The sequence below is a fragment of the Larus michahellis genome, chromosome 5, assembly GCF_964199755.1.
Source record: "Larus michahellis chromosome 5, bLarMic1.1, whole genome shotgun sequence".
NCBI classification, from domain to species: Eukaryota; Metazoa; Chordata; class Aves; order Charadriiformes; family Laridae; genus Larus; species Larus michahellis.
This window is the reverse complement of record NC_133900.1, coordinates 48761226-48785796: the sequence shown is the minus strand read 5'-3', so window position 1 is coordinate 48785796 and position 24571 is coordinate 48761226. Positions and strand designations below refer to the sequence as shown.

At 46.8% G+C, this 24571-nt stretch overlaps 1 protein-coding gene across 2 annotated transcripts in view; it reads left to right on the top strand.

The window, feature by feature from the left end:
* PTPRA (protein tyrosine phosphatase receptor type A) overlaps positions 1-24571 on the top strand; it is a 126007-nt gene that overhangs the window by 90846 nt on the left and 10590 nt on the right. For both annotated transcript variants that reach the window (XM_074587231.1, XM_074587232.1), the window contains 9 exons: positions 6061-6139; positions 6572-6934; positions 9716-9733; positions 16053-16137; positions 17472-17545; positions 20403-20539; positions 22474-22564; positions 23055-23131; positions 24289-24325. In XM_074587231.1, the coding sequence (XP_074443332.1) occupies positions 6061-6139; positions 6572-6934; positions 9716-9733; positions 16053-16137; positions 17472-17545; positions 20403-20539; positions 22474-22564; positions 23055-23131; positions 24289-24325 (961 nt within the window). The remainder of the gene's footprint in view (positions 1-6060; positions 6140-6571; positions 6935-9715; positions 9734-16052; positions 16138-17471; positions 17546-20402; positions 20540-22473; positions 22565-23054; positions 23132-24288; positions 24326-24571) is intronic.

Below are 24571 nucleotides of genomic sequence, written 5' to 3'. Positions count from 1 at the left end.
GGACACCCAGAATTCCAGGTGGGAGTAGGATCAGGTTCCTAGAATGTCGCTCTTTGAAAGATGACAGTCTGTTCCTCTGTTGGACCGAAGGTCATGAAAATGGTCAGAGGGCTGGAACCACTCTGCTATGAGGGAAGGCTTTGGGGCTGTTCAGCCTGGAGAAGCGAAGGCTCTAGGGAGACATTATTATGGCCTTTCAATATAGAAAGAGGGCTTATAAGAAAGATGGAGAGAGACTTTTTACCAGGGCCTGTAGTGACAGAACAAAGGGTAGTGGATTTAGGCCGAAAGAGGGTAGGTTGAGGTTGGAGGTAAGGAAGAAATGGTTTATGGTGAGGGTGGTGAGACACTGGACCATGTTTCCCAGAGAAGTTGTGGATGCTCCATCATTGAAAGTGTTCAAGGTCAGGTTGGATGGGGCTTTGAGCAACCTGATCTGCTGAAAGATGTCGCTGCCCATGGCAGGGGGGTTGGACTAGACGATCTTTGAAGGTCCCTTCCAACCCAAACCATGCCATGAGTAAATATCAAGGTGCTATAAAGTGGTGGTTTGTTGAAGGTTGGGCAGGTGGAGAAAGCAAAACCCCAAGCTCTTACCGCAGGTTTGTCCTCCTCCTCGTGCGCCATTTGTTACAGCGGCTGTCACTCGTGTGGAAGCCGCCTGTTTATTTAAAAGAAAAAAAAAAAAGAAAACTAAGTGGATTTTCAGAAAGGGTGAATGGTTGCTGTGATTCATCTTTTCTGTTGAAGAGTGGAAAAGCAGAGGGTGGGGCGGGGGAATAATGTTCAGTGACACATCAAAGGCCTTGTTTCAGCTTCAGAGACACATGCAAGGAATTAGTCACTGCGTCTTGGTGCAACAAAACCCTTTTACCTCCCTCAACTCAAAAGCTCCTCTCTCTGCAATGGCCAGCTCGCCGCAGCTCTGGAGACAGCCCTGCATTAGCCATCCCAATACAATTTGGAGCCAATTGCATTGATGTTAAAGAAGGGAAGAAATCAATGCACAATGTAAGGAGCCCCCCTGCAAGACACTTGGCACCTGGGTGATTTCCCATAAGGGACCGGGCTTTGCTTCTCGTTGCAGAGCTCCCAGAAGCGGGGCTCACCCTGAGCATTATTTTTACATCTTTTGCATTTCATCCAACGCAAGAGGTTTGGAGCTACAGGAAAGGGGAACCTCGTGCCAGAGAAATCGTTCTGACATCAGATGAGCCCATGGGCAGCTCTCCTCTGCCACAGATCACAGCTCCAGTAAGAGGCTGGAAAACCACAAACGGGATTTAAAAGGAGCAGGGAGGGGGAGAGGGAATGGCAGGTTTGTTTTGCAGGGCAGCTGAGCCATGCTGATGGCTTGCTGCCACCAAAAAGAAAAAAAAAAAAGACCTTTTTCCCCTTTCTTTATGCTCATGCTTGCTCTCGTCCTACTGTGAGCTGCTTCAAAGAGCTAACCGGTGCAAATGCTAACCTTGCTCCTAGTTTTGCCCTCTTCCCTGCCAAAAAAAAAAAGAAGAAAACTGAACTTTGTTTTTAATTTTTCACTGCAGTTGGGGCCAGCACAAGGCAGTCGGGTGGTCTTGGTTGAGCCACTACATTTTAGCATCTTACTGATCGCAGCAGTGGTTTCTAGGGTCCCAGAAAGCCGGATGGAATTCAAGTTGTGTCTCCTCCTCGCACATAGAAAAAGATTGCCTCATTTTCCAGGAATTAGCAATATGTCAGAGGTGGGGGTAAATCCTGCCTTTGATTGTGGACGGCTGTATCCGGGTAGGATCTGGGCAGTTTCTGCAGCACTAAATACTAATTCTTTGCTTTCTGCAAGCACAGGGAGGTGGTCTTGCAGCCAAACCCCCCTACAGAAGCAGCACACACAAGGACCATTTTTAGGCCTCTTATTACTTTATAAAGAGATTATTTCCTTTCCTCCCGCCCCCCAGCATCAGTCATCTTGACAAGATGAACTTATTTTAAAACGCAGGTCCTGCAGCCTAAAACCCAGCCTTTCCTATAGGAAGCTCCTGAGCAGTGTTCGGGAGAGTGTAATGCATGTACACTGTCTCTCCATATATATAAAAAAATATTGCTGGAAACACCGGTAGCAATTATTCAGGTTTCTAACCCTGATTTTTCAAAAGGAAGGTTTAAAATGAAGATGCGATGCTGAGCATCCCAACCCACAGGGGCCGAAGCTGGCTCCTTTCTCCTCAGCAGAGCCGGCGCCGTGACGTCAGGGTGTTTTTCTGCAGAGCTCGCAGGATGTTACAGCCAGCCAAGAGCTGTGTTTATGTTGATAACATTACAAGTATTTCCTCTCCGTTTCCGAAACCAGCAGGGAGGGAGCCGAGGGGGAAGGGAGACTCGGGTTTCTCCAGCTTTGGGGTAGGACTCTGGAGGCCTTTTATGTTAAGAAGCGGGTAACAGCGTACCGCTGGCATTTATTTTTACTGCATTTGGGAATAGGGAGTGTTTAATAGCAGGGGCTGGGAGCCGGGAGCTGGGCTGGCACAGCTCTCCCCTTGCGCAGGGCTCTTTCGCTTGCTCTCTGCTCTGGATCCGGTTTTAAGGTGATAAAGCAGCGCTGGCAGCTGATTGCTGGTCACAGGAGCAGCTCCCAGGATTTTTGTGCAATGATCTGCACAGCAAGCCGTGATGCTCTTGGGGCTGCCCGGTGTCCTATTTCTTTTGACATTCACAGTAATAAAGCCATAAAAACTCAGGATCCACACGGACTGCCTGCATCCAGCTTTCTTCACAAAAACGGGGTAAGGCTTGGGGAAATTTGGTATTCTCTCCCCTTGCCAACCCTTTCCTCCTAATGCGATCCACTCAAGGATCAATGAACTTATTAAATGTAATATCAAGGGGGTTTTAAAGGCAGGCAGCTGCCTGCCCACTGATGTAATCCCAGGACATCGGAGCTGCGCTGCTGGCTCAGCAAAGGAGGGACCTGCATCATCCCACTGTCCCGAAGGGGTTTTGCAGCCGGTACCCATGGCTGGTCCAGGAGTTGCCTTCGGTTCTCATCCATATGGCAATCACAGTCATGGAAATAAAACCAAGTTCTTTTATTGTATGTGGGTTACTTCCCTGTAACGGAGAGCAGAAAAAAGAGAGGATTCGCAGCTTTTACTTCATTTCACCTACCCTCCATGTCCTGCTTTTGATACCAAGGGAAAATATGTTGAGGATGGGGCAGAAGAGCTTCGGATGCCAATGGGACATTCGGCTGTTGGCTTTAGGGAGAGGGAGAGGTCATTATGGGCTAACCCATCAGTCTTTCTTTCCTTAACTTGCTCAAAAGGACTCCAGGGACCACAGATGGGAGAGGAACCGAGTCCTCTGAGGTCCAGTCTCAGCTCTACCACCCCTTTGCTGAGTGACCATGAACAAATTTTCATTGCCCTGGTATATGAGGTGTGCTGCAAGAGCTGGAGCAGCCATCTCAAAACGATCCTTGAAGCCATTGAGAAAGGCTTGGAAGAGATTAAGATCTATATGGTTTTCCAATGATTGGTTAATTATGAACCATACAGTGAGGAGCAAGATCTCAGTGTGAGGAGCCAGTAGGATGCCACATGGTGGAAGCGTCCCCATTAGCGACTGGTTTGTCTGTTCTCGGAGCAAACTGCTGCTGCAGAGCTAGCGCTGGTATAGCTGTGGGAATCCCAAATGAATAGGATCCCAAATGAGCAGAATCCCAAATGAACAGGATCCCAAATAAACAGGAATCCCAAGTGAATGGGAACTCCTGTTTTGAGAAACAGGGCAGGGGCTTCTTTCCTGGAGCCACTTCCACCTGTGAGACTGGCATTTCTGCACAAATATTCATCAAAACACAACAAACAGTGACTTTTTTTCCTAGCAGTGTTTGCAGAAGGTCTTTCCCTTTACCTTGTTATTGTTTTCTTGTTGCGGTAGCGGTGGGTTGCCGATGAGGGAAGCGGTTGCAATGGCGAGACTGGTGCCTTCACATCAGCCCTTGCAAGGTTTCAGGAGCATCTCAGTGCTGCCATTACATTCATTTGGAGATTCACCACGGGCTTAGGGTCCTTCTGCCTTTGCGCACGGGTCTGATTGCAATGAGAGCCTGTTTTCTATGGGTTTCTGCAGTGGGATGCTCGAAGGATCTGTGTCCTGCAGAGAGTTGCTTTCATTCTTGACAGCAGTGCATCTTCGCGTGCTTCCCAGTTGCAATTAAACATGGGGAGGACACAAACTCCCTGGGGACAACACACTGCGGGGGTGGAAAACCTCTTTGGCTTAGGACCATCTCAGCTCCAGAGTGTGATTACTTGTTGAGTGGCCTTAACAAGCACCAGGAGTGGAGCGTGCCATCGAAACCCTACCGGTTGTGGGTTTTCCAGACATCCCATCCTGGAGCAGAGCCTCGGGGAGACATTGCAGGACAAGCCCCGCTCTCACCAGCGATGGGAGTGCCAAACCAGTTCAAATTCATCCAGGCAGATATTTTAATCGGTAATGAAATCCACTGGAAAGTTGGCTGCTCGCACCAGTGGGACCCCTTGGAGAAAGCCCCGTTCTGCTTGCAGCAGCAGGGCTGGCCATGGAGAGAGCCGGAGGAAAGCTCTTATCTCTGGAGCTTGGTTTCCTTCTGGTTCAGGGTTTGTCTGACCTTTTGGTCACTGAGTAAGTTTGATTTTTGCCAGGTTTTCTTCTGAGGGGAGGAAGAATATGTAAGTGGGTGGTGCTGGTGGGAGGATACTCCCGGGTGGGGAGGATCTTGTATTTCTGATATCGTTTCCAGCACATTGATGACTTCAGTGTTGTCCTTTTGCCCAGAGTTTGGGATGGGTCTAGATTGAAGCAGATTTAAATAAATAGAATGAGAACAAACAACACAAGACGTATTTAAGAGGGGGAGGCTTAGACCGCGTATCAGGAATAAAACGCTTTCTTGGCAGCTTGTTGAGTTGACTTGGCAGTGAGATCTCGCAGCCTTCTCCCAGGAGATGCTCAAGATGCAACTGGAGGCATGACAAAAGCCTGAAGGACAGAAGAGAGTCATACGGCAGCTGCTGGTTGATGGCACGTAGCAGAGCCATCTCCGAGCCCTCTCTGGGCTCATAGCAGACGAGAGATGCTGGCCCGACCTTGGGAGGCCCCAGGCTCTGAGGCTTGGCAGCTTTGGGCTCTCTTCTGGCCAGGATGATGACGTCTCGCAGCTCACTGTCGTTTGCCTCAGCCTCTGGACCCATATCTGTTCGGGAGGAGATAACTATACCCATTTCTCAGGAGCTTTTTGAGGTCTACAGAGGAAAGAAATCACCATAAAAAAACTTGTATTTAAAAGGGCTGAGGGAGAAAGCCTGGGGGAAGCAACTCTACTGATGTCATCATCCTGTAATTTTGCAGGATGTTTCCTGGGAAGAAATTTACAGTACAATGAATGTGCAGCCTGCACTTGCAGATGATCTTGGATTATTATTTATGGGTATTTGTTTTGTCCCCACATGCAGGCAATCTGATGGGGTTTGAATGGAGCTGAGCCTGTCCTTGTGCGGGTATTCTGCCCAGCCAGTAACAGGCAGGGGCTTCAGTGAGCCGGCAGGGATCTGCTGGGCACTGCCCGCAGGAGGAGCTAACCTCTCCTTCTTCCTTGCCTCTGGTTCCTGGGCATTTTGGATCAAGGCTCCTTGACGTCATCACATGTATTGAATTTCAGTTTGCTTGAAGTATGCTCATTTGCAGACTGTTATATGAACACATTATTAATTTTCTTTAAGACCAGGTACTTACCTTTGCTGCTCAGCTTCATAGCTCGTTCCTCTCATGCTCTCCCACAGTTCACCCATTCCCTGCTTCATCTCTGGTGACCTTTGCGCATCCACCAGACTAGGATCTCTCCATGTGCCCTCGCATTGGGAATGTATGAACACATGAATAAATCCTTCCCATCCACATGTCTGCAGAGACTCCAGCTACACATTCGCTCCTCCCTCCAGCTCTGCACACGCAAAATGCACAGCAGCGTCCCCAGTTTTAATTACTTTGGGATGATGTATGACAATTTAAATAACTTCTCTTTGCTCTCTTCCCCAGGTCAACATGGATTTGTGGTTCTTTCTCCTTTTGCTCGGAAGTGGCCTATTAAGTGTAGGTGCTAACAACAGTACGACAGGTAAGCTACACACATTGTCTCCTCTCTTTTGTCCCTAAACCATCTTTAGGATCAGACGAGTAAGTGCTCACGTGCTCTGTGACTTACCCCTTCTGCCCTCCACTTAACTATAATATTAAGTGTCAAAAAGAGGGTGACAGGCTGCAGGTGCTCATAAATGGGACATGCAGGTTTCACTTCTAGCAAATATTGATCCTTTCTTACAGGGGCTCTAACCGTTGTACCTCGTCGATGTCATAATATATATTCAAGTTACCTGCTTTTATAGCGTGTGCATCACTGTGCTGTGCAAAGCATTTCTTGTCCTGGATTCGGGGTTTTTTGCCTGTTTTGTCCTTGGAGTTACAGTTGTGCGAATCTGCAGCATCTAAACCCTCCAGTGTTGCAGAAAGGTATCTCATGGAGGTTCCCTTGTGCTTTGTCCTCTCGCAGAGTCACCCACGACAGTGCCCACCTCCCCCAGGAGTCCCACCAAAGGTCCTACAGCACGTCCTGAAGATGGGACTACGACGAGCGCAAACAGCCTCACTATTAGCACTCCAGTGCCTGTTTCTACCATGGCGTCAAAGCCACCTACAACCACAGCCACCAGGATCTCCCCCAACACCACCACTGTCAGCCTCAACATCTCCACCCTGGGGACAACCGTGCCCATGCCTCCAGCCACCTCCTTGCTACCCAGCGTGACGCCGTCTGCTCCACGCACCACTCTCCCTAGCACAGAAGCCGAGACGACAGAGAGGAATTTCAGTGCGACAATGACAACACAAGAGACCTCTTCCGCTGCCCACAACGGTAGGCATCTCCTTCACCTCTTCTTCTCCAGGCCACCCTGCCTCCAGGTTGGTTTCTTTTCTCTTCTTTTGTTTTGCTGAACAAAAGAGAATGAGAAGACACTTTGGGGCAAATTTCACAGTGATACAAAATAATATAACTCACTGAAGTGACCAGATCAGAAGAGATTTATCCTACCGAACGTTCGGGCTTCTTGCCAAGATGCTGGGGCACCAGAAACCCTAGGATCTTGTTCCACTTTTGTCACAGATGAATTTCATCACTTTTTGTGGTTTCCGGAGTGAAATGGGGCTAGTGCTGCACAGCTCCCAGCTGCTGGCTGAGAAGTTGATCCTTAACGGGTCTGTGTAGGAAACAGCAATAAATCACTCCGTATTGCCACTCAGCTGCAGAGCTTCGGTTATCCAGAGTGTTTCTGCATTTATTTGTATTTTGGTAGCCACCGTGAGCTCAAGCCACGGGTTTTGGCACTGTACAAGCATACACACAACAATGCAGTCCCTGTCCCAAGTGATTTAAGGCTTAGACTAGAGGTAGCCAGTCAGGGGTGAGATCTAGCTCTTGGGGAAAGCTTGTAAGTTGGCTTATTATCCAAAATTAGCCAAGCTGGGGATGAAGGATGATGTGGTAGGATGGTGCGCTGGCCCAATTGGTACGGTAATTTCTGTGCTCCACCCAATGGTTGTTAAACTGCTTGCAGACACAAGCCACACATGACAAACTGTCTGAAGATGCTCTCTCCACTGCGATGAGCACCAGGAACAACATGGTGAGACCTTATTGAGCAGAATATTCCACGCATTGGGTTTCTCAGTCTTGCATTTGCTGGCACATCCAGTGATTGGGTGGATGCCCCATCCCTGGAAGTGTTCAAGGTTAGGTTGGAGGGGGCTTTGAGCAACCTGGTCTAGTGAAAGATGGCCCTGCAGGCGTGTTGGACTAGATGATTTTTGAAGGTCCCTTCCGACTGAAACCATTTTGTGATTTTATGCTTACATTATCTGTTTTTTCCCCATTCCCTGGGCTACTTTAATCTTTGAAAGGTCTGGATGAGCAAGAATTGTCTCTGTTGACATCTTGCTGTCATTCCCCTCTTGGTACATCATCAAAGTGGCCCCTAAGAACGTAAAGTTTGGCTGCTCAATGTTGGTTAAAAGCAAAAATCAGGCAAAAAGAGGCTGACGTGACCAGAAATTTTAGCTGATCTGTGATTCTTCAGCCACTGTTTGCCCAAAGCAAAGACCCAGCTTTGATACTACATGCCTCTCAAGCTGCAACAGTCACATAGCAGTGCCTGCTAAAGGTTATAGTGAAAGCCTTGGCAGTGCAGGATTTAGTAGGAAAACAGAATGGGTAACTTGGCGGTGGGTAGAAAAGACTGAAAGAAGATAATATTGGACTTCATGCAGGGACAAGTCAAGTGTACATTCCTTAAGAATAAATTTTTCAAGGGCTATTGGGTGTTGGGTATCTAAACCCCTCTTCACATCAGTGAGGTGTGTGTGTCCTCTTCCTCTGGGCATCTTTGGAAACCGCAGCCCATGAAGCTGCAGTGAAGTTGTCTTTGCTACCAACATAGGAAAGGATGTGGCTGAAGGAAGTTTGCAAACCAACTTTCTTAGTGTCCTGCCGTTCGTGAGCTCATACAGCTTCTTTTCAAACACAAATCCTCAAGGCCTCTTCGCGGAGTGAAGGAGCCCAGAGTAACCCTAGGTACATGCACGATGCAAGTTTAGAATAAATCAAATGGGAGTGATGGAGGCAAAAGCCTTAAGTACTGCTAAGATTTGCATTTTGTAATACAATGTCTGATAACAGAAGACTGAATATATCATTTTTGTGTCTTTGCTATCTTTTTTATGACTTGGGTTACTGGTTTTGGTGAACTGCCTTGGTGTACACTATGACACGTTGGCCATTACACCAATCAAGGCCAGATGTGGCTTCTCATTTGATGTCAGTCCCAAGAACAAATGACCAAACCTGATTCTTTCTTTATTTCAAGGAACTTGTCAAGGAGTAAAATTAGTTATAGGGCTGTCCTTGCCATTAATCTTAATGGGAAATTTGGATATCAGTCGTGGAAGATTTAAGTGGTGCTCAAGAGAGGGACAGGGGCAGAAGGCGACACATAAATTATATGTTGTACAGGCAATTCCTGCTTCTCCAAACCTACCAAGATTGTCATCAACCCCATGCTGCAGCTTCTAAAACAGGGGCGTGGGGTGCCTGTGCCAGCAGCGTTACAGCAGGAGAGCTGGTCTGTGCTCTCCTCAGCATCCACTTGTTCTGGTTTCCTCCAGATGAGGCATCCAAAACAGCAGGTAGAGGCTTTCCTTGGATACTCCTCATCCCCATCCCCGAGCCCAGCTGCTCTTAATTGAACTCTTGGCTCAGCCAGTCTTTTAAAATTATACACAAGTGTTATCTCTTAGTATTTAAGTGCTAATGAATTACAGCAGTAACTTGCTGGTTATAGGGTTAAACAGACTGTGTTATTGATTAAGAGCAGTAAGTTGTGTTTATCAATGTTATAGCTTAGATTCAGCTCCTAGCTCTGCTGATAAAAAATTGGGGTTTGTTTCCTTTTTCCTTGTTACTAAGTGAAGGCTGAAATTTGTTTTAACATCCTGGCTTTGTAGCTGGTGTTTTAAATGAAAGATTTACAAGAAGATGATGAGAGTTACTAAATTTATTACTGTCTTGGTCTTTGATCCTTCCTGACTTATTAAAATGTATGTTTCTTTGTTGCTAAGAGACTTTTGTTTTCTTTTTCTGCAGGTAACTCTGACAGAAGAGGTAAGAATTATATATTTCATTGCTCTTTATTCAAGCCCTCAGTAAAACATTTCCAAAAGTATTCTGCTATTAGATAGCTGTCCTTACAACACACTTCTAAAATTGCTTTTACAGAGCCTATCAAGCTCTTTAGAAGAGCTGGTGACACACTGATATCTAATTTGTGGTGGGCTTCTCTTTTTAGAAATAAGCAATCCTGTACCAATTTGTACATGTCCTGTTAGATACAAAGAGTTCCTGCTAAGTGCTCTGAAAATGTTAGCATTACAGTGCCAAGAGCTGGGTGACCAAAGTCTAAGAAACCATTCAGGAAACTTCCTTCTTTTTTTGCTCATGAATTGTCTTTATTGACTGTGACTTACCCTATTTGATCCGTACCCATTCTGCAAATGATGTGAATAATTATTATTCTCCTTAATTCCATTGGCAAGCAGTAGCACAAATCCATTTCTTGTAATATAATAGCACTTAGGAGCATTTTCCCATCTCTTAGTTCTGAGAACTGGCATCACTACCGGAATATTTGCAATTACTCATTGCTTTAGCAGTATAGGAGCGGGTAGAGTGGAGGTACAGCCAGTCTGGTTGCTACCTATAGAAACACACTTCCTCTGTGTGTTTTCATCATTCCTCTGATGGGTGTTTCAGCTTTGTAAACTCCATGGCAATCTGCTTTCCACTGCTTGGTGTGACAAACCCACACTGTCCTGCTATAGAGGAAAAGACAGATGCTCTGTGATAGTTACTGTCAGTACACATTTGCGCAGAGGAAATAAAAGGGACGCAAGTCCAAGGGAAATAATTTAAAGCAGTGGTTAAGGTGTTGCAGAAATATTCTGCATAATTCCCTTGAATCTGGCATGGCTTAGCTGTTGTTTTGTGCTATCTCTGCCTCTGTCCATCCCTGCTCCTGAGAGCACAGAAACAAAAAATGGGGAAAAAATCTGACTTCCTAATGATATTCATATTAATATTGCAAATATTAATATTACTGTTAATATTAATCAAGTAATTAATATTTTCCAAGTGCTGTGACTTGGAAGATTATTCTGGGGGGATAGAATCATAGAATCACTTAGGTTGGAAAAGACCCTTGGAATCATCAAGTCCAACCATCAACCCCATTCTACAAAGTTCTCCCCTACACCACATTCCCTAACACCACATCTAAACAACTCTTAATATTTGGAATGATATTGCAAAATTAAAAGCTTTCCTAACAAAAATGTTGGTTGAGGGTTATTTTGAAGATGAGGAGCAGAAAACTATTTTTTATCCAAATTAGTGAAAATCTTCTGCCTCTTATTGCTAGCACTCGTACTACCACATGAAACCACCCACCGTGGTGTATCTCAACCACCAAGTACGCTTTCACAACTGATTATTTACAACTCTTGTGGGAAACAAGTATCCTTTTATTTCCACCCCTCTCCCAAATCAGCATTGGCAGAAGAGATCTCTGCAAGCTTTGGGGTTGTTGGGTAATGGAGCTGCCCATGCTGGAGTGTCGGTGCTGAGCAGGGCAGCATGGAAGGATGTTCTCAGGTGGCTCTGCTTGCCCTGGTCTTCTTATTTGGCATCAGAAGCGGATTTTTCCTGGAGTCCAACTGATGGAAATTAGTGGTTTGCCTTTCCCAGCAGCACCCAACTCTCACAGCAGCTGCAAGTCGTTCCCCGTGGCCTTTTAGGGCATCCATAAAATCTTTTTGTGCTACAGTTCCTAACAAGACGGTTTAATCCTTTGCAAGCCTGTAAGGGAGAGGGTAACTCAGGCATCTTTGTCAGGCTTGCTAAAAAGTCTTGCCTGCTTTCCCAAGGGGGAAGAGAGAGTAAAGCTGCACAAATATTTATGACTTTACCTGTTCAAGGGGTGATTCTATGCTCCAGGCTCAAGCTCCACATCTGAGACAGCTGTGGGGATGTATCAGCAAGACAGATCCCTTCCCAGTGGGGCAGTGTGGATGAGAAATGCCTTGCCTTCTCCTGCTCTATGCCTAGAGTTGGTACAATGGATAAAGCAGTCATTTCAGCAAGCAGAAAACCTTGGCTGGAGGTTGGCTCTCTTTGGCTGAAGAGATGCTAATGCCTCCTGGTGTGCTGCCTCCTGAAGGGATCACCCGATGGTTGCACTATAGAATCACAGAATGGTTTGCGTTGGAAGGGACCTTCAAAGATCATCTAGTCCAACGCCCCTGCCATGGGCAGGGACAGCTTCAACTAGACCAGGTTGCTCAAAGCCCCGTCCAACCTGACCTTAAATGTTTCTAGGGATGGGGCATCTACCACCTCTCTGGGCAACCTGGTCCAGTGTTTCATCACTCTCATTGTAAAAAAATTTCTTCCTTATGTCCAGTCTGAATCTACCCCTTTTCAGTTTAAAACCTTTACCCCTTATCCTATTGCAACAGGCCCTGCTAAAAAGCCTGTCATCGTCTTTCTCTTTCTTATAACCCCACTTTTAGTATTGAAAGGCTGCAGTACGGTCTCCCCGGAGCCTTCTCTTCTCCAGGCTGAACAAACCCAACCTCTCAGCATGTCCTTGTAGGAGAAGTGCTCCATCCCTCTGATTGTTTTTGTGGCCCTCCTTTGGACCCACTCCAACAGGTCCATGTCTTTCCTGCGCTGGGGACACCAGAGCTGGAGGCAGTACTCCAGGTGGGGTCTCACGAGCATGGAGTAGAGGAGCAGAAAATCACCTCTCTCGACCTGCTGGCCATGCTTCTTTTGATGCAGCCCAGGGTATGATTGGCTTTCTGGGCTGTGAGTGCATGTTGCTGACTCATGTCCAGTTTTTCATCCACCAGGATCCCAAGTCCTTCTTGGCTGGGCTGCTGTCAATCCCCTTATCCCCTGTTCTGTACTGATAGTGGGGATTCCCCTGACCCAGGTGCAGGACCTTGCACTTGGCCTTGTTGAACTTCATGAGGTTCACATGAGTGCAGAAGGGGCCACGTCTACCTTCCAGAAAGGCATCCAGGCATAGTTTGAAGAAAGAAGGCAACAAACCCTCTCCTGGTTTCCTATGGACAGGTTGAAATAATATGTCCGTATCCCACTGGGTTGGACAGAAAGCAGCAGAGAGACCTGAAGCTCAGGAGGCTCCTCTGGCTTTGAAGCATTGATCTGCTCATTGCGTGCTTCTCCCAAAGCTCCTCACTGCCATAGTAGCACCTTGTAGGAGATAACGGCCGAGGACCCTCTGCCAAGCAGCATACAATGACAGTCTGGCCTTGTCCCAAGCAAAGCATGTGCATGTGTGCAATGCAGTCCTGAAGGAGTAATTTAAGTGTTTTCTGAATACACTCACTGGTTTATCCTGAGCTGCGATGTCTGGTGTGGCTTCTTCTTCCACCTCCCAAATGTGACCAGGAAGGAAATATTACAGGAAAACAAATAGAAGTTGCATCACAGATCTGCTTCTGCAAGCTCTTTGTGATGTTTGCAGGGAATGTAGCTGGCCTTGTGATTTAACCTCTGCTTGAGATCTAAGAGATAGCATTTAAGCTCTTTCTTCTGCTCTGCTCCCCCTCTGCAACTACTTTGCGGGATTTACTTTTCTAGGAGCTCCACATCTCATGTGCTGGACAGTTTATTTAAGAAGTATTGACCCTACGGCTTTGCTTCCATTTCTTTTACCCCCATTTTTTTTTTGCTTATGATCCTGTAGTTTCTTGTCTGCTTGATTTGACTCAAGTTTTGTGGGCAGACTTTGACAGCAATGAGCAAGGAGGGCTGCTCAGTCCTGTCCCTCTCTGCTGGGTGGCTGCACCTGGGTCTGCGTGATGTATAGGGGACAGCCTATAGACCAGTATATAACATCTCTACCTACAGTTAGAGACATGATCTTGAGCATCAGAAGATGGTTAGCTTGTTCGTCGGGGGTGCTAGGACAAGACATAAGCATCCCGATGCCTTGCATGCTCTGGACCGATGTGGGTGCTTCAGCACTGCAGGTCTGTGGAAGAAGGTTGAGTCCTTGTCTGGTCTCCAAGCGAATTGCAAGCATGAAACCCCCGAGGCCGAGCCTCAAGCGGGATGGAAGCTGCAGGAGGGTTGGCACCACTCCTCCAGGCTGGCTGGGGAAGGAGGGACCGGCTGGGGACCCTCCAGCTTGTTTCCTGCCTGGGCTTTACTGGGTGGGCCGGGCAGCACGCCGGCAGTTAGCGGCCGCGGTGGAAAAGCTCTAACTCATCCAGCCAGATGTGTCGAAAGAACGGCTGCAAAAAAAGAAAAGAAAACAACCCCCCAGGCTCCCTACATCCTGCTGCCAGAGGCACCCCTGCCGAAACCCCTGCCCGTAAATCACGTTTCCTGCCAACCGGCGCTGCTGCAGTGGCCCCTGCCTGGCTCAGCACCAGTTAGGCTGAGCTTAGCTCTAGCCAAGGCAGGAGAAATGGTTCAACAATGCATAGTCGGGGCATAGCACTGCAGGCTTTGTCACCTTCCCCTCTTCCGGCCAGGATGGCCATGATGGTTGCAGTCAGAGGTCCCAAGGAGAAGCACAGTAGAGGAGATGCAAGGGCCGGCTGTGGTTGGGCTAAGATGCTCCGTGGTTGCTTTGCCTTCCTGGTCTTGCTTTTGGAAAGCCTCACGGTGGGTAATACTAAAGGCTCAAGCAGCTACCAAGTGTGCAGGAGGCAGAAATGTCTCCCAGTAAATTCCTTGGCTGCTTGGCTGGGGGAGATGCCGACACATGAGGACAGTAGATGGAAATATCAAAGACATGCCAGATTGGGAGGATTTCATGTTTTTATTTGCCATACCAGGTCATTGACTTCAAATCATTACACAAAAAACATATCTTTTGGTCGGAAGAGCATTTGTAGACCTTTGTAGACAAATGCAGAAATATAACCAGAGTGCCCCGTGGTAACTCAGTAGTCAGAGACAGACAAAATAAATCCCATGTAAGAAAATCTGCTGGCTGAAATTGTTGAGACATGTAAAGCAGGAATCTGCCCTGGCAGGGAAATGGATACACAGAAGGTGGAAAGGGGGGTCATGCCCTGCAGTCTCAGGGGACCGAGGCCTGTAGACACAGTGCGGTGGCCCATGCAGATTGAGCAAACTGATGGAAAATGAAAATAGCCCCAGCTGGCGTCGCTGGCATCCACATTTATCTGAAAAATTGCCCTTCAGGGCCATTTTCCTATCTGGTTAGCATTGCTTGGCTTCCAACCCCATCTGGGTAATTTGCCTGTGCCGACCACTGTTTCACTGACCTCCAGGCCAAGTTACAAATAGCTTATTTAAAAAAAAACAAGCTGTTGTGGGTCCCAGAGGATGGGAATGTTTCAGATATGGCTAATCTAAGTGTGTTCGTAAGGGAATTGTGTGATGCCTGCCCTTGAGAAGCATCTGCAAGGGAGTGGATAACAAAGTGAACCAAATTAGCTCATTCTTGGTGGCCTTGTGGTGCAGAACGTGCACAATGGGTTGTCTAACAGCACTTCCTCTCTAAATTCAGTATTTCTAGGGAGGAAAGAATGGGGGTTGGACTAGCTGATCTTTGGAGGTCCTTTCCAACCCAAACTAATCTGTGATTCTATGAAATAAGTCCCAGCAGGAGCCACCTCTCTGTGATGAGCCTGGTGGACAATAAGTAGCTCAGTAGCCCTGAGCTACTTTCTTCAGCAAACCTCAGCCTGAAGGTGTTCAGAGCCCAAGTGCAGCACAAAGCATTGCCCTCTTGTCCTATTTGACAAGGAAAGGAAGGAAAATCATGACAGTTTTACAAATATAGTATCTGTGGGATCTTACAAAGGCCAGCGTTTTCACCTATTTTAATATAAGGTTACTTATCATGTTATACCAAACTCATGGACCTGTTAGAAACTTCTCGTATGGATTCTTTCGTCTCAGGAGGAAGACTTTGTAGATCCCCAGGTGACAGAGCAAACTTCTACTGGTGGCTGATGAGCCACCATGGGCATGTTCAATTGTGCAGAAGGAACCCCTAAAATAGCCCACTCACAACTTTCTCAATCGCTGTTTTCATCTTCAAGGTCACAATTTCACAGTGAACAACGCTTAGAGAAGATAGAGGTGCTTTGAATAGTGGTTACAGGTTTTAATCTGTCCTCAGAGTATCTGAGATATGTGGTGCTCGCTCAGCTCATGTATCTGTCTTCACTGTCAGGCTGGAGAAACATAACCTTACTCTATTATTATTATTATTAATAATAATAATGATATCGTTAATGTTATTAATATTAATTATATTATTTTGCAAGCAGAAATTGTAGAGCTCTGCCCTATTAAATGATGGCGCTGGTTGTCTTTCAATGTTGATAACCACATCTTTCTTTTTCTATTGCAGATGAGACTCCAATTATAGCTGTGATGGTGGCCCTGTCTTCCCTTCTAGTCATAGTATTTATTATTATTGTGCTGTATATGTTAAGGTAAGAGATGCGTGAATGCTGACTTTCCTTGTTTGACAGAAATTAATTACTGAATGAACAGGAATAAGCCTTTTGTGCTGTTTCCTAAGCTAAAGGCTGACACAGACGGTGTTTTAAAAAGAAACCTGTAAGGATAATGAAAATTATGTTTGCAGTTATCTAGTAAATGATACTTATTCCTTTCTCTATAAAGCTGATCTTCGTGTGGGGTAATGCCTGTTCTGCTACTGAAAATGTCATATTTAGTGGGATAGATTAAATTGAATTCCTGTCAGGGCAGTTAAAAAGCAAGTAAGGTTTACTTGCAAGGCTGAGGGTGTTGGCCTGAGTAATCCAGGGAAGCTGAACACAGCTCTTGAGGCAGAAAGTACTTTGTGTGAATAACCAGGGGCGTTATTCCTGGATTCCCATCTTGATATCGAACATGATCCAGCATCTAGAGCCAAGCTCAGCCTTGAGTACCAAACCTGCATGTCGTGCCCGTGCATCTTGTGCTACAAGATGGCATACAACTGGATCTTGTTAGAAGAGTTAGGTGATTCTATAGCTGGAACTATAACATAACAGAGCCTTTTTAGGTCCATCTTTAAAAAATCCAAGCATCTGGGCTCCTCAAATGTACCATTCCCGGCTCCTGAGTGAATATCGGCTCAGCTAGAAAAGAGTGTTTATTCACCTGCAGTAAACATTTTAATTTACTCAACAATTTGGTGAATAAATAAGTAAGAAAAAAAAAAAAGAAAAAGTGCTCTCCTTAGCAGTGGAAAAATTCCCTCGTCTCCTGGCTCCAGGCCTGCCCTCGCAGCAGTGAACCTGATGGAGAGTTTTGCCTCAGGAGTTCAGCAGCAGCAGAGTATGAGTCCTCCCCACCTGGCTTCCAGCCCTTAAAAAAAGGGTTTCTGTTCACCGCTGCCTGCCCGGTGATTCAGCAAAACCCTTAACTTCAGGCAAATGGAGCATAAGCATCTGCTTCAAGTTAAAAGCACATGGAGAAGGGCTTTGCTGCAGAAGGATGGATCAACCTGGGGTTTATGTGCTTTGCTGAATCAACGTGTGGAGCGGGAACTCCTTGGGGTGTCCTTCGTAAAAGCAGCCTTAAAGCTTCTCCTCCTGGCTTTCAACTTGCTCTGGTCTCCCGCAGCCCTTCCAGACGTGGTGAGTTAAAAGTCACACTCATAGGCAGGAGTTTAGAGGGCCTCTTGGACCCACCAGCTAGTTCATCAAACCATAAGAAAGTGAGGAAAGCCCTTTGTGGCTGCATCTCTCATCCAGAAGGCAACCTGGGCTTCTTGGTGGGTGTCTACTGACGTTCTCTACTCCCTTGTCTTTGGTAGGTTCAAGAAATACAAGCAAGCTGGGAGTCACTCCAACTCCTTTCGTTTGTCCAACGGACGGACAGATGATGCAGGTGAGACCCGCGTCGGTGCGACACATGGAGCAAAAATGCATCTTACAGAAGGAATAAGCTTTGTTCAGATCAGAACGGGTCAATGCAAATGTTCTTCAGAATAACAATGGAATATTTTAGTTTTTTATTTTTTCCCCCACTTGGAATCAGCCAAAGTGAAATAACAATCAATTCTCCAAAAATTGGAAAAATGTCATAAAACCATTGAAGTGGCAAAAGCAGGTTTGGTTTATGCCCTCCAGGGTGGCTTGCTGGGAAGCGCAGAGCTACCCAGCTTGGTCTGCTAACCATTCTGCCTTTCCCATTCCTTCCAACATGGCAATGAGACACGTGCAACCTGTTGGGCATGTAGCCGACGTCTTACCCAGTGTCATCTTTTACTGGCCAGCTTGAATGGAAGTGGGAACAAGCTTGCTGAATGCTGGTTTGCAGAGGTGGTTTGCTGGAAATGTATAAGAAGGAAAATGAAGATTGCGTTCTTTTTAAGTGTGGTCTTGGAAGGGCATGTGAAGGCAGTCCTGAGTGTATATTTACATTATTCCTGGTGGGAATAATATAAATATTATACACCAGAATAAATATAAACACACCATAATATAAATGTTATACATCAGAATACAGACCTCTGTAAAAGTCCAGCAAAGCCCGTGGATGCAGCACTGTCACAGTCTGAGCCCAGTGCAATGACAGTACCCGAGGACTCAGTGGGCCGGATGCCACGGCTTTGTTCTCCCACCTCATATTTTTGTAGAAAGTATTTTTTCATCTACATTTTTATTTGTTTCTTGTTCTGAACTTTCTCTGTTTTCCATGATTTTGGCAAACCTTTGTAGAATGAAAATTTATTTCCCAACTTTCATTGCAGTGACAAAATGTTTGCCCTCAAGCAGTTACTATTAAAATGTGCAATCACTTCTTACACCAAACTACTCACATTCCTCTTGAATTTTCACAATATCTCTGACTCAAATAAGAACCTTTTTTGACAAAACACGTCTTTGGGGAATAATTAAATATCCTTCTACCCTTTCAAATTAGGATGTTGGCTAATTAAAACTCTCATGCAAATCTTCATGTTAACTGTAGGCACTGAACTAAAGTTTCTGAGAAAAAGCAGGGAATACATTGTTTTTTCCTTATAAAAACCTTTTGGGACCTCTTAAAGATGGATAAATGCGATTTTGAAGTCTTGTGCAAGCCTGCTGTAATGTGTAAACTCTTCTGTCCCTGAGCTTGTCTTGTTTTCTGGCTTTGAGCCAGAGCTGCCCGTTGAGGGTCTGAAGTTGGGCATCTCTGTCCATATGTAGGCACCAAAGTAGGAGTTGAATAGGAACCACCACCTCTTAGACTCAGTTCAGATCATTTTTCTGAGCTCCTTGCACATAAACCAAACACCTTCGGAGCAAGCACTAACTTAAAATCAGCACCTTTTTTTTTTACGTTGGCAGCTAAGACCTTCCCTACGCGAGTTTTACATTGCTGTAAGTGAAGGTGTGAACTTCATAAACTGTCAGTTGTGTTGGTATAACCCTTGCGTGGCTGTTCTTGGCTTCGCTGAGTAACCACAAGCAGCAGCTACCTTTGCTGGTTCCACCTGGGAGTTATGTCATGGTGATGGTGCCAAACTTTCCATGTGAGTGAGGGTGAAGTTCAAATTCAAAGTGAGGTGGTCTTCATCCCCCAATATTGATGACTTAGAATCATAGAATCATTTAGGTTGGAAAAGACCCTTAAGATCATCGAGTCCAACCATTAACCTAGCACTGCCAAGTCCACCACTAAACCATGCCCCTAGGCGCCACGTCTACACATCTTTTAAATACTTCCAGGGATGGCAGCTCAACCACTTCACTGGGCAGCCCGTTCCAGTGCTTGATAACCCTTTTGGTGAAGAAATTTTTCGTAATATCCAATCTAAACCTCCCCTGTCACAACTTGATGCCATTTCCTCTCGTTTTCATCCTATCGCCTATTACTTGGGAGAAGAGACTGATACCCACCTCTCTACAACCTCCTTTCAGATAGTTGTAGAGAGCGATAAGGTCTCCCCTCAGCCTCCTTTTCTCCAGGCTAAACAACCCCAGCTCCCTCAGCAACTCGTTATAGGATTTGTTCTCTAGACCCTTCACCAGCTTTGTTTCTCTTCTTTGGACACACTCCAGCACCTCAATGTCTTTCTCATAATGAGGGGCCCAAAACTGAACACAGTACTCAAGATGCAGCCTCACCAGAGCTGAGTGCAGGGGGACAATCACTTCTCTAGTCCTGCTGGCCATGCTATTTCTGATACAAGCCAGGATGCCACTGGCCTTCTTGGCCACCTGTGCACACTACCGGCTCATACTCAGCCAGCTGTCGACCAACAGCCCCAGGTCCTTTTCTGCTGGGCAGCTTTCCAGCCACTCTTTCCCAAGCCTCTAGCATTGCATGGGTTTGTTAGACTTGATCCTCATTGTCCAGTCCTGTCTCTATGACAGTGTAATGCTCAACCACAGAGGGCTGAAAGAGTTTCATGTTATCACAGCATCGCCAAATTTTTGTGCACTCTCCACAGGAAGAGCAAAAGGCCAGGCAGTGTTCAAGGCCAGGTTGGATGGGGCTTTGAGCAACCTGATCTAGTGGAAGATGTCCCTTCCCATGGCAGGGGGGTTGGAACTAGATGATCTTTTCAGGTTCCTTCCAACCCAAACCATTCTATGATTCTATCTATGAAAATATGGGATAGTGAGGATGCAAGGTGGCCCTAAAAGTGGACAGCCCAGGCTGTGTGAGGTCCCTGTGCCCACCTGGGCATGGATGAGTGCTGAGCACAAGGAGTGGCTGGGTGGGCACTTCTAATGCATGGGTGTCGTTGCAGAGCCACAGAGCATGCCACTGCTCGCCCGCTCCCCCAGCACTAACCGTAAATACCCACCTCTGCCTGTTGATAAGCTGGAAGAGGAGATCAACCGCCGGATGGCAGATGACAACAAGCTCTTTCGGGAGGAGTTCAATGTGAGTCCCTTTGCTTCTTGCCCTTAAATCCCACAGGCTGCTCCCGGCGTTAGGCTTACAACGCACAGTGGGGAAAAATCTGGTCTCACTTCATAGAGCAGGGACAAAACAGCTGGTACATCAGAGAGGAACTGCAGTGTGCAGTGGTACCCAGCTTAGGGACAGCACATCAACCCAGGGAGTAAATGAGTCAATAATATAACAGTGCCGGTGCTGGATGCCGTGCTTCAGAAGAGCTTGTCTGGGAGCTTCATAGTAGGAATGATGGCCTGCCCAGTCCTCAGGGGTTTCTCAAAGGGTTGCAAGGTGGGAGGACTGATTCTGGTCCTAAATCTACTGTGATGGTAGGCAAGCCACTACCCTTCACATTTACTACAGAGAGCAGAGGTTTGCTATCAAGCAGCGCTACAGGGTTATGTTTTTCTGGGTTCAGGAGGTTTTCTGGGTGCCGTCCAGAGTTCTCTGCCTGCTGCTTTCTTCCCAGGCACTGCCTCCCTCTTCCCGATCCTCATGGCTACAAGGGAAGCAGTGCCAAAATGAGTGGCATGTCAAGGTGTGATGTGTTGTTGTCTTAAATCCACAAACAGCCAAAACGAGCTCTGACGGAGAAATAGAAATGACCCCATCTATTTCAATGAGCTGTTAACCCTGAAACAGAATGATGGCAGTTTATACGACAATGGTTGCCCTTCAGCAGCAAGTAATAATTCCAGTATTGTGCTTATCCCACAATGCCAGAGCATCTCTTCTGAGATGGCTACAGCCTCTTCCTGACATTGCTGAGCTCTGCACATGCTTGTGACAATAAACCTGTTTCACCTTGGCAATACAAAAATAGGCAGAGCAGTAATGAGGTAGGGGACAAAGTTAAATAACTGGCTGGAGTATCACAGCATGTGACGTAAGAGCTGCTGAACTACCTGGACTCCCCATCAGCCTAATTAACAAAAGGAAACCCCCTGTTGATATGGTTGTCTGCACTGCAAAGATGTCTGCAAATACATTAAGCCTATGTCCAAGGCACAATATGGCAATATGAGGATGATGAAAAGAAAAATAAAAAGCCACTCAGCTTTCTCCAGCTGTTGCACAACTTGATACTCTTCCTGGCTGTGCTTCGATGAAACTGAATAGGTGAAATGAATGCCCAGGGTGGGGAATTTTTCGGGTTATAAATACTCAATTGCCCTGAAGGCTTCCGTTCCCAAAGCATGCCTGTCCTGTCAGCTGGAGGAAGGGATGGCAAATACTTCCAATATGTTCTCATCCTCTTCGCTATTCAAAGAGGATGTGGAATAATGGTGCTGGGGAAGCACCTCCTCTGCTCGAGCATGAAACCCAGCTGCTGTGACCAGGACAGTATCGTCTGTGACCCCAGCACGTCCCAACCCAAAGGTCCCTGATGCTGCTGGATGAAGAACAACTCCCTGCATGGGTGATCCTTCTTATCACTGGGTGTGCTTGGGCGATGGGGGCTTTGATCGGGTCACCATTAGCATCACTGTTAACAGAGGAATTCACAGCAGTAGCCTCCATGAGCAGAAATGAGCTCCTTGATCGCTGGGCTGGTGGGTTTGGTGTCGGAGGCTTTGCTGCCACCTCGTGTTCATGGGTCCTGAGATTCCAGATAACATGTTTCGGAAGGGATTTTCTCTCTCTGGTCCAACCCAGGCTATTTAAATGGTCACATTGAGCTCGGTGGGGACAAGAAGCTGGTGCTGGGGTGAAGGTGAGGGGTGTGGGTGGTGGGGACATGTCCAAAGGGGCAAGTGGACAAGGGACTGCTGCTCACCTACCTCCTGGAGGCCAGCAAAGGGTGACCACCTCTAGATGGGATGCTCAAATGTAATGTGCACCAGTGTGCTAGTTGCATTGTACTTACTGCCATGCCATGAGTAAGGACATAATGAAAAACTCCTTTTCTGGCATTGTAGGCTCTTCCAGCGTGTCCCATACAGGCCACGTGTGAAGCTGCTTCCAAGGAGGAGAACAAGGAGAAGAACAGATATGTCAACATTTTGCCCTGTACGTATCAGAGCATGTTGGGCGGGGGGTGCATGGCCAGTGCTGCTGCTGGGGCCTCCTGTTCCTGTTTTTGGGAAGGGCAAGGACATGCTTGGGCTCATTTCACCTCCCAGATGGGTGGCTGCATCCGCTTTAGCTTTAGATACCTACTAGGAGGAGCTCCCTGATGTTGTCAGCATTCAGGACGCCATGGAAAATTAAAGGGATGGGAAATGCCAAAACGGCCAGCTCCTGTTGGGTAGCGTGGGGCGGCAGCCTGCCTCAGGGGCTTCCTCAAACGTGTGCACTCCGCAGAAGAAAAACTTCCTTGGGTGAGGTCTAGCACCTCTCCAGGCTGAAGCAAAAAACATTTGGGGGCATAAAGGTGTTTGTGTGTGCAGGGGAGCCAGCGAGCCTGGAGTCCACACCAACACCCAGCTTTCTCACTACACCAGATATCAGCTACTCGGGAGGGAGTTGTTTTTAATACAAAGTCTTAATTTTCTTCCAGATGATCATTCCAGGGTTCACCTGACTCCTGTTGAAGGAGTTCCTGACTCCGACTACATCAATGCCTCCTTCATTAATGTGAGTTTCGTGATTTGAAGAGGAAATCCCCACTGGCTGTGCCCTGGCCAGCGGTACCTGGTCCCACCAGGGGTGTGGGACCTTTATGGCTTGTGGCCTGTGCCTGGAAGAGGATGGTTGGGAGACTACCTCCTACATTAACATCTCCCCAGCTCCTCTGGAGCAATGAATTACATGAGGTTTTGATCTCGTAACTTTTGTGTGGCTGCGGTAGAGCTCACTTTGCTTCGCTCCATGCCTTGAGCCTGGACGAGCATGGTTGGAGTAAGAGGCTGAGAGCTGGAACTCAAATTCTAGCTGTAGCTCTGCCCTTGTACAGCTACTTCGCCATAGTCTCATCTTTTCCCGACTTCTAAAATAATGAGAAGCACTTGCACTCCTTGGGTTGCTGCAAAGCCAAGTTGTCTGGTTTGGAAGGGCTTTGGGAACAATTCCTGCAGGAATTGGGGATTTTTGATTAATGGGTGATGAATGGTGAGGTTGGTTAATCATCGGTACTTCCAAGTTTGTGGTGCTGGCTGTGGGAAGGGGATGAAAAAGAAAGCAAGGAACCCAGATAAAGCAGAAGCAACATTGCCGTGCCCTGCTCCTAGGAGAAGATGGGTCCTACATGATTATCACCATATAGCTCAAATAAATTGGAAGGTTAATATGAAGAAGTAGACTTTGAGAGAGATGGAGGCACGGGAAGAAAAGCAAGACCCAAAGGAGCTTTTTACTTTCTTGAGCAATAAATAAATATCCATTAGGAAATACACAAAATCAATTCCCATGAGTTCAACAGCCCAACCTCCCAAAGATTAATACTGATTTTCACATGATGCTCTGGATGCAGGGTCTGATTGCAGCAAAAGGGCTGTCGGATACCACTTCTTTAGCGCTCTGTGCGAACAAGTGGGGTTGTTCCCACATTACTTGAGCATGCAAAGTGTTGCTCTGGGGCAGGGACCCTTTGCACAGGGATTTTCCATTATTTCTGCCCCGCTGTTGGTGCTGTTTCTCCCCTCAGAGGCTGCAGCCCCTTCTCTGCACAGGGGGAGTGAGCAACAGAGCAGGTGATGTCTCTGTTTAATAATGGTGGAGATGCATTTCATGACTCTTGATTTAGAAAAATACCCATCTTTCATTTGTCTTCCTTTTTCTCCTTTTCTTTATAGGGGTACCAAGAGAAAAACAAATTCATTGCTGCACAAGGTAAATGCTCAGTTATTCCTGTAACGCAGTATGGTGGCAGTTGGGCTGGGGCCCATCTGCTTTTCAATGCTATGCTACTCTAACCACAGCACAGCACCTTGCAGATGTGCCCTGGTCAAAAGGAGGCTTGGCTGGTCCACAGTTTGTTCCCAAAATGGTTTTCCCAGTCAAAGATGAGTGCTGGATGCACTGTGGGAGGAAGAAAAGCCCTACCTGTGCAATACCAATTGCTGGAGGGTGTCAAAG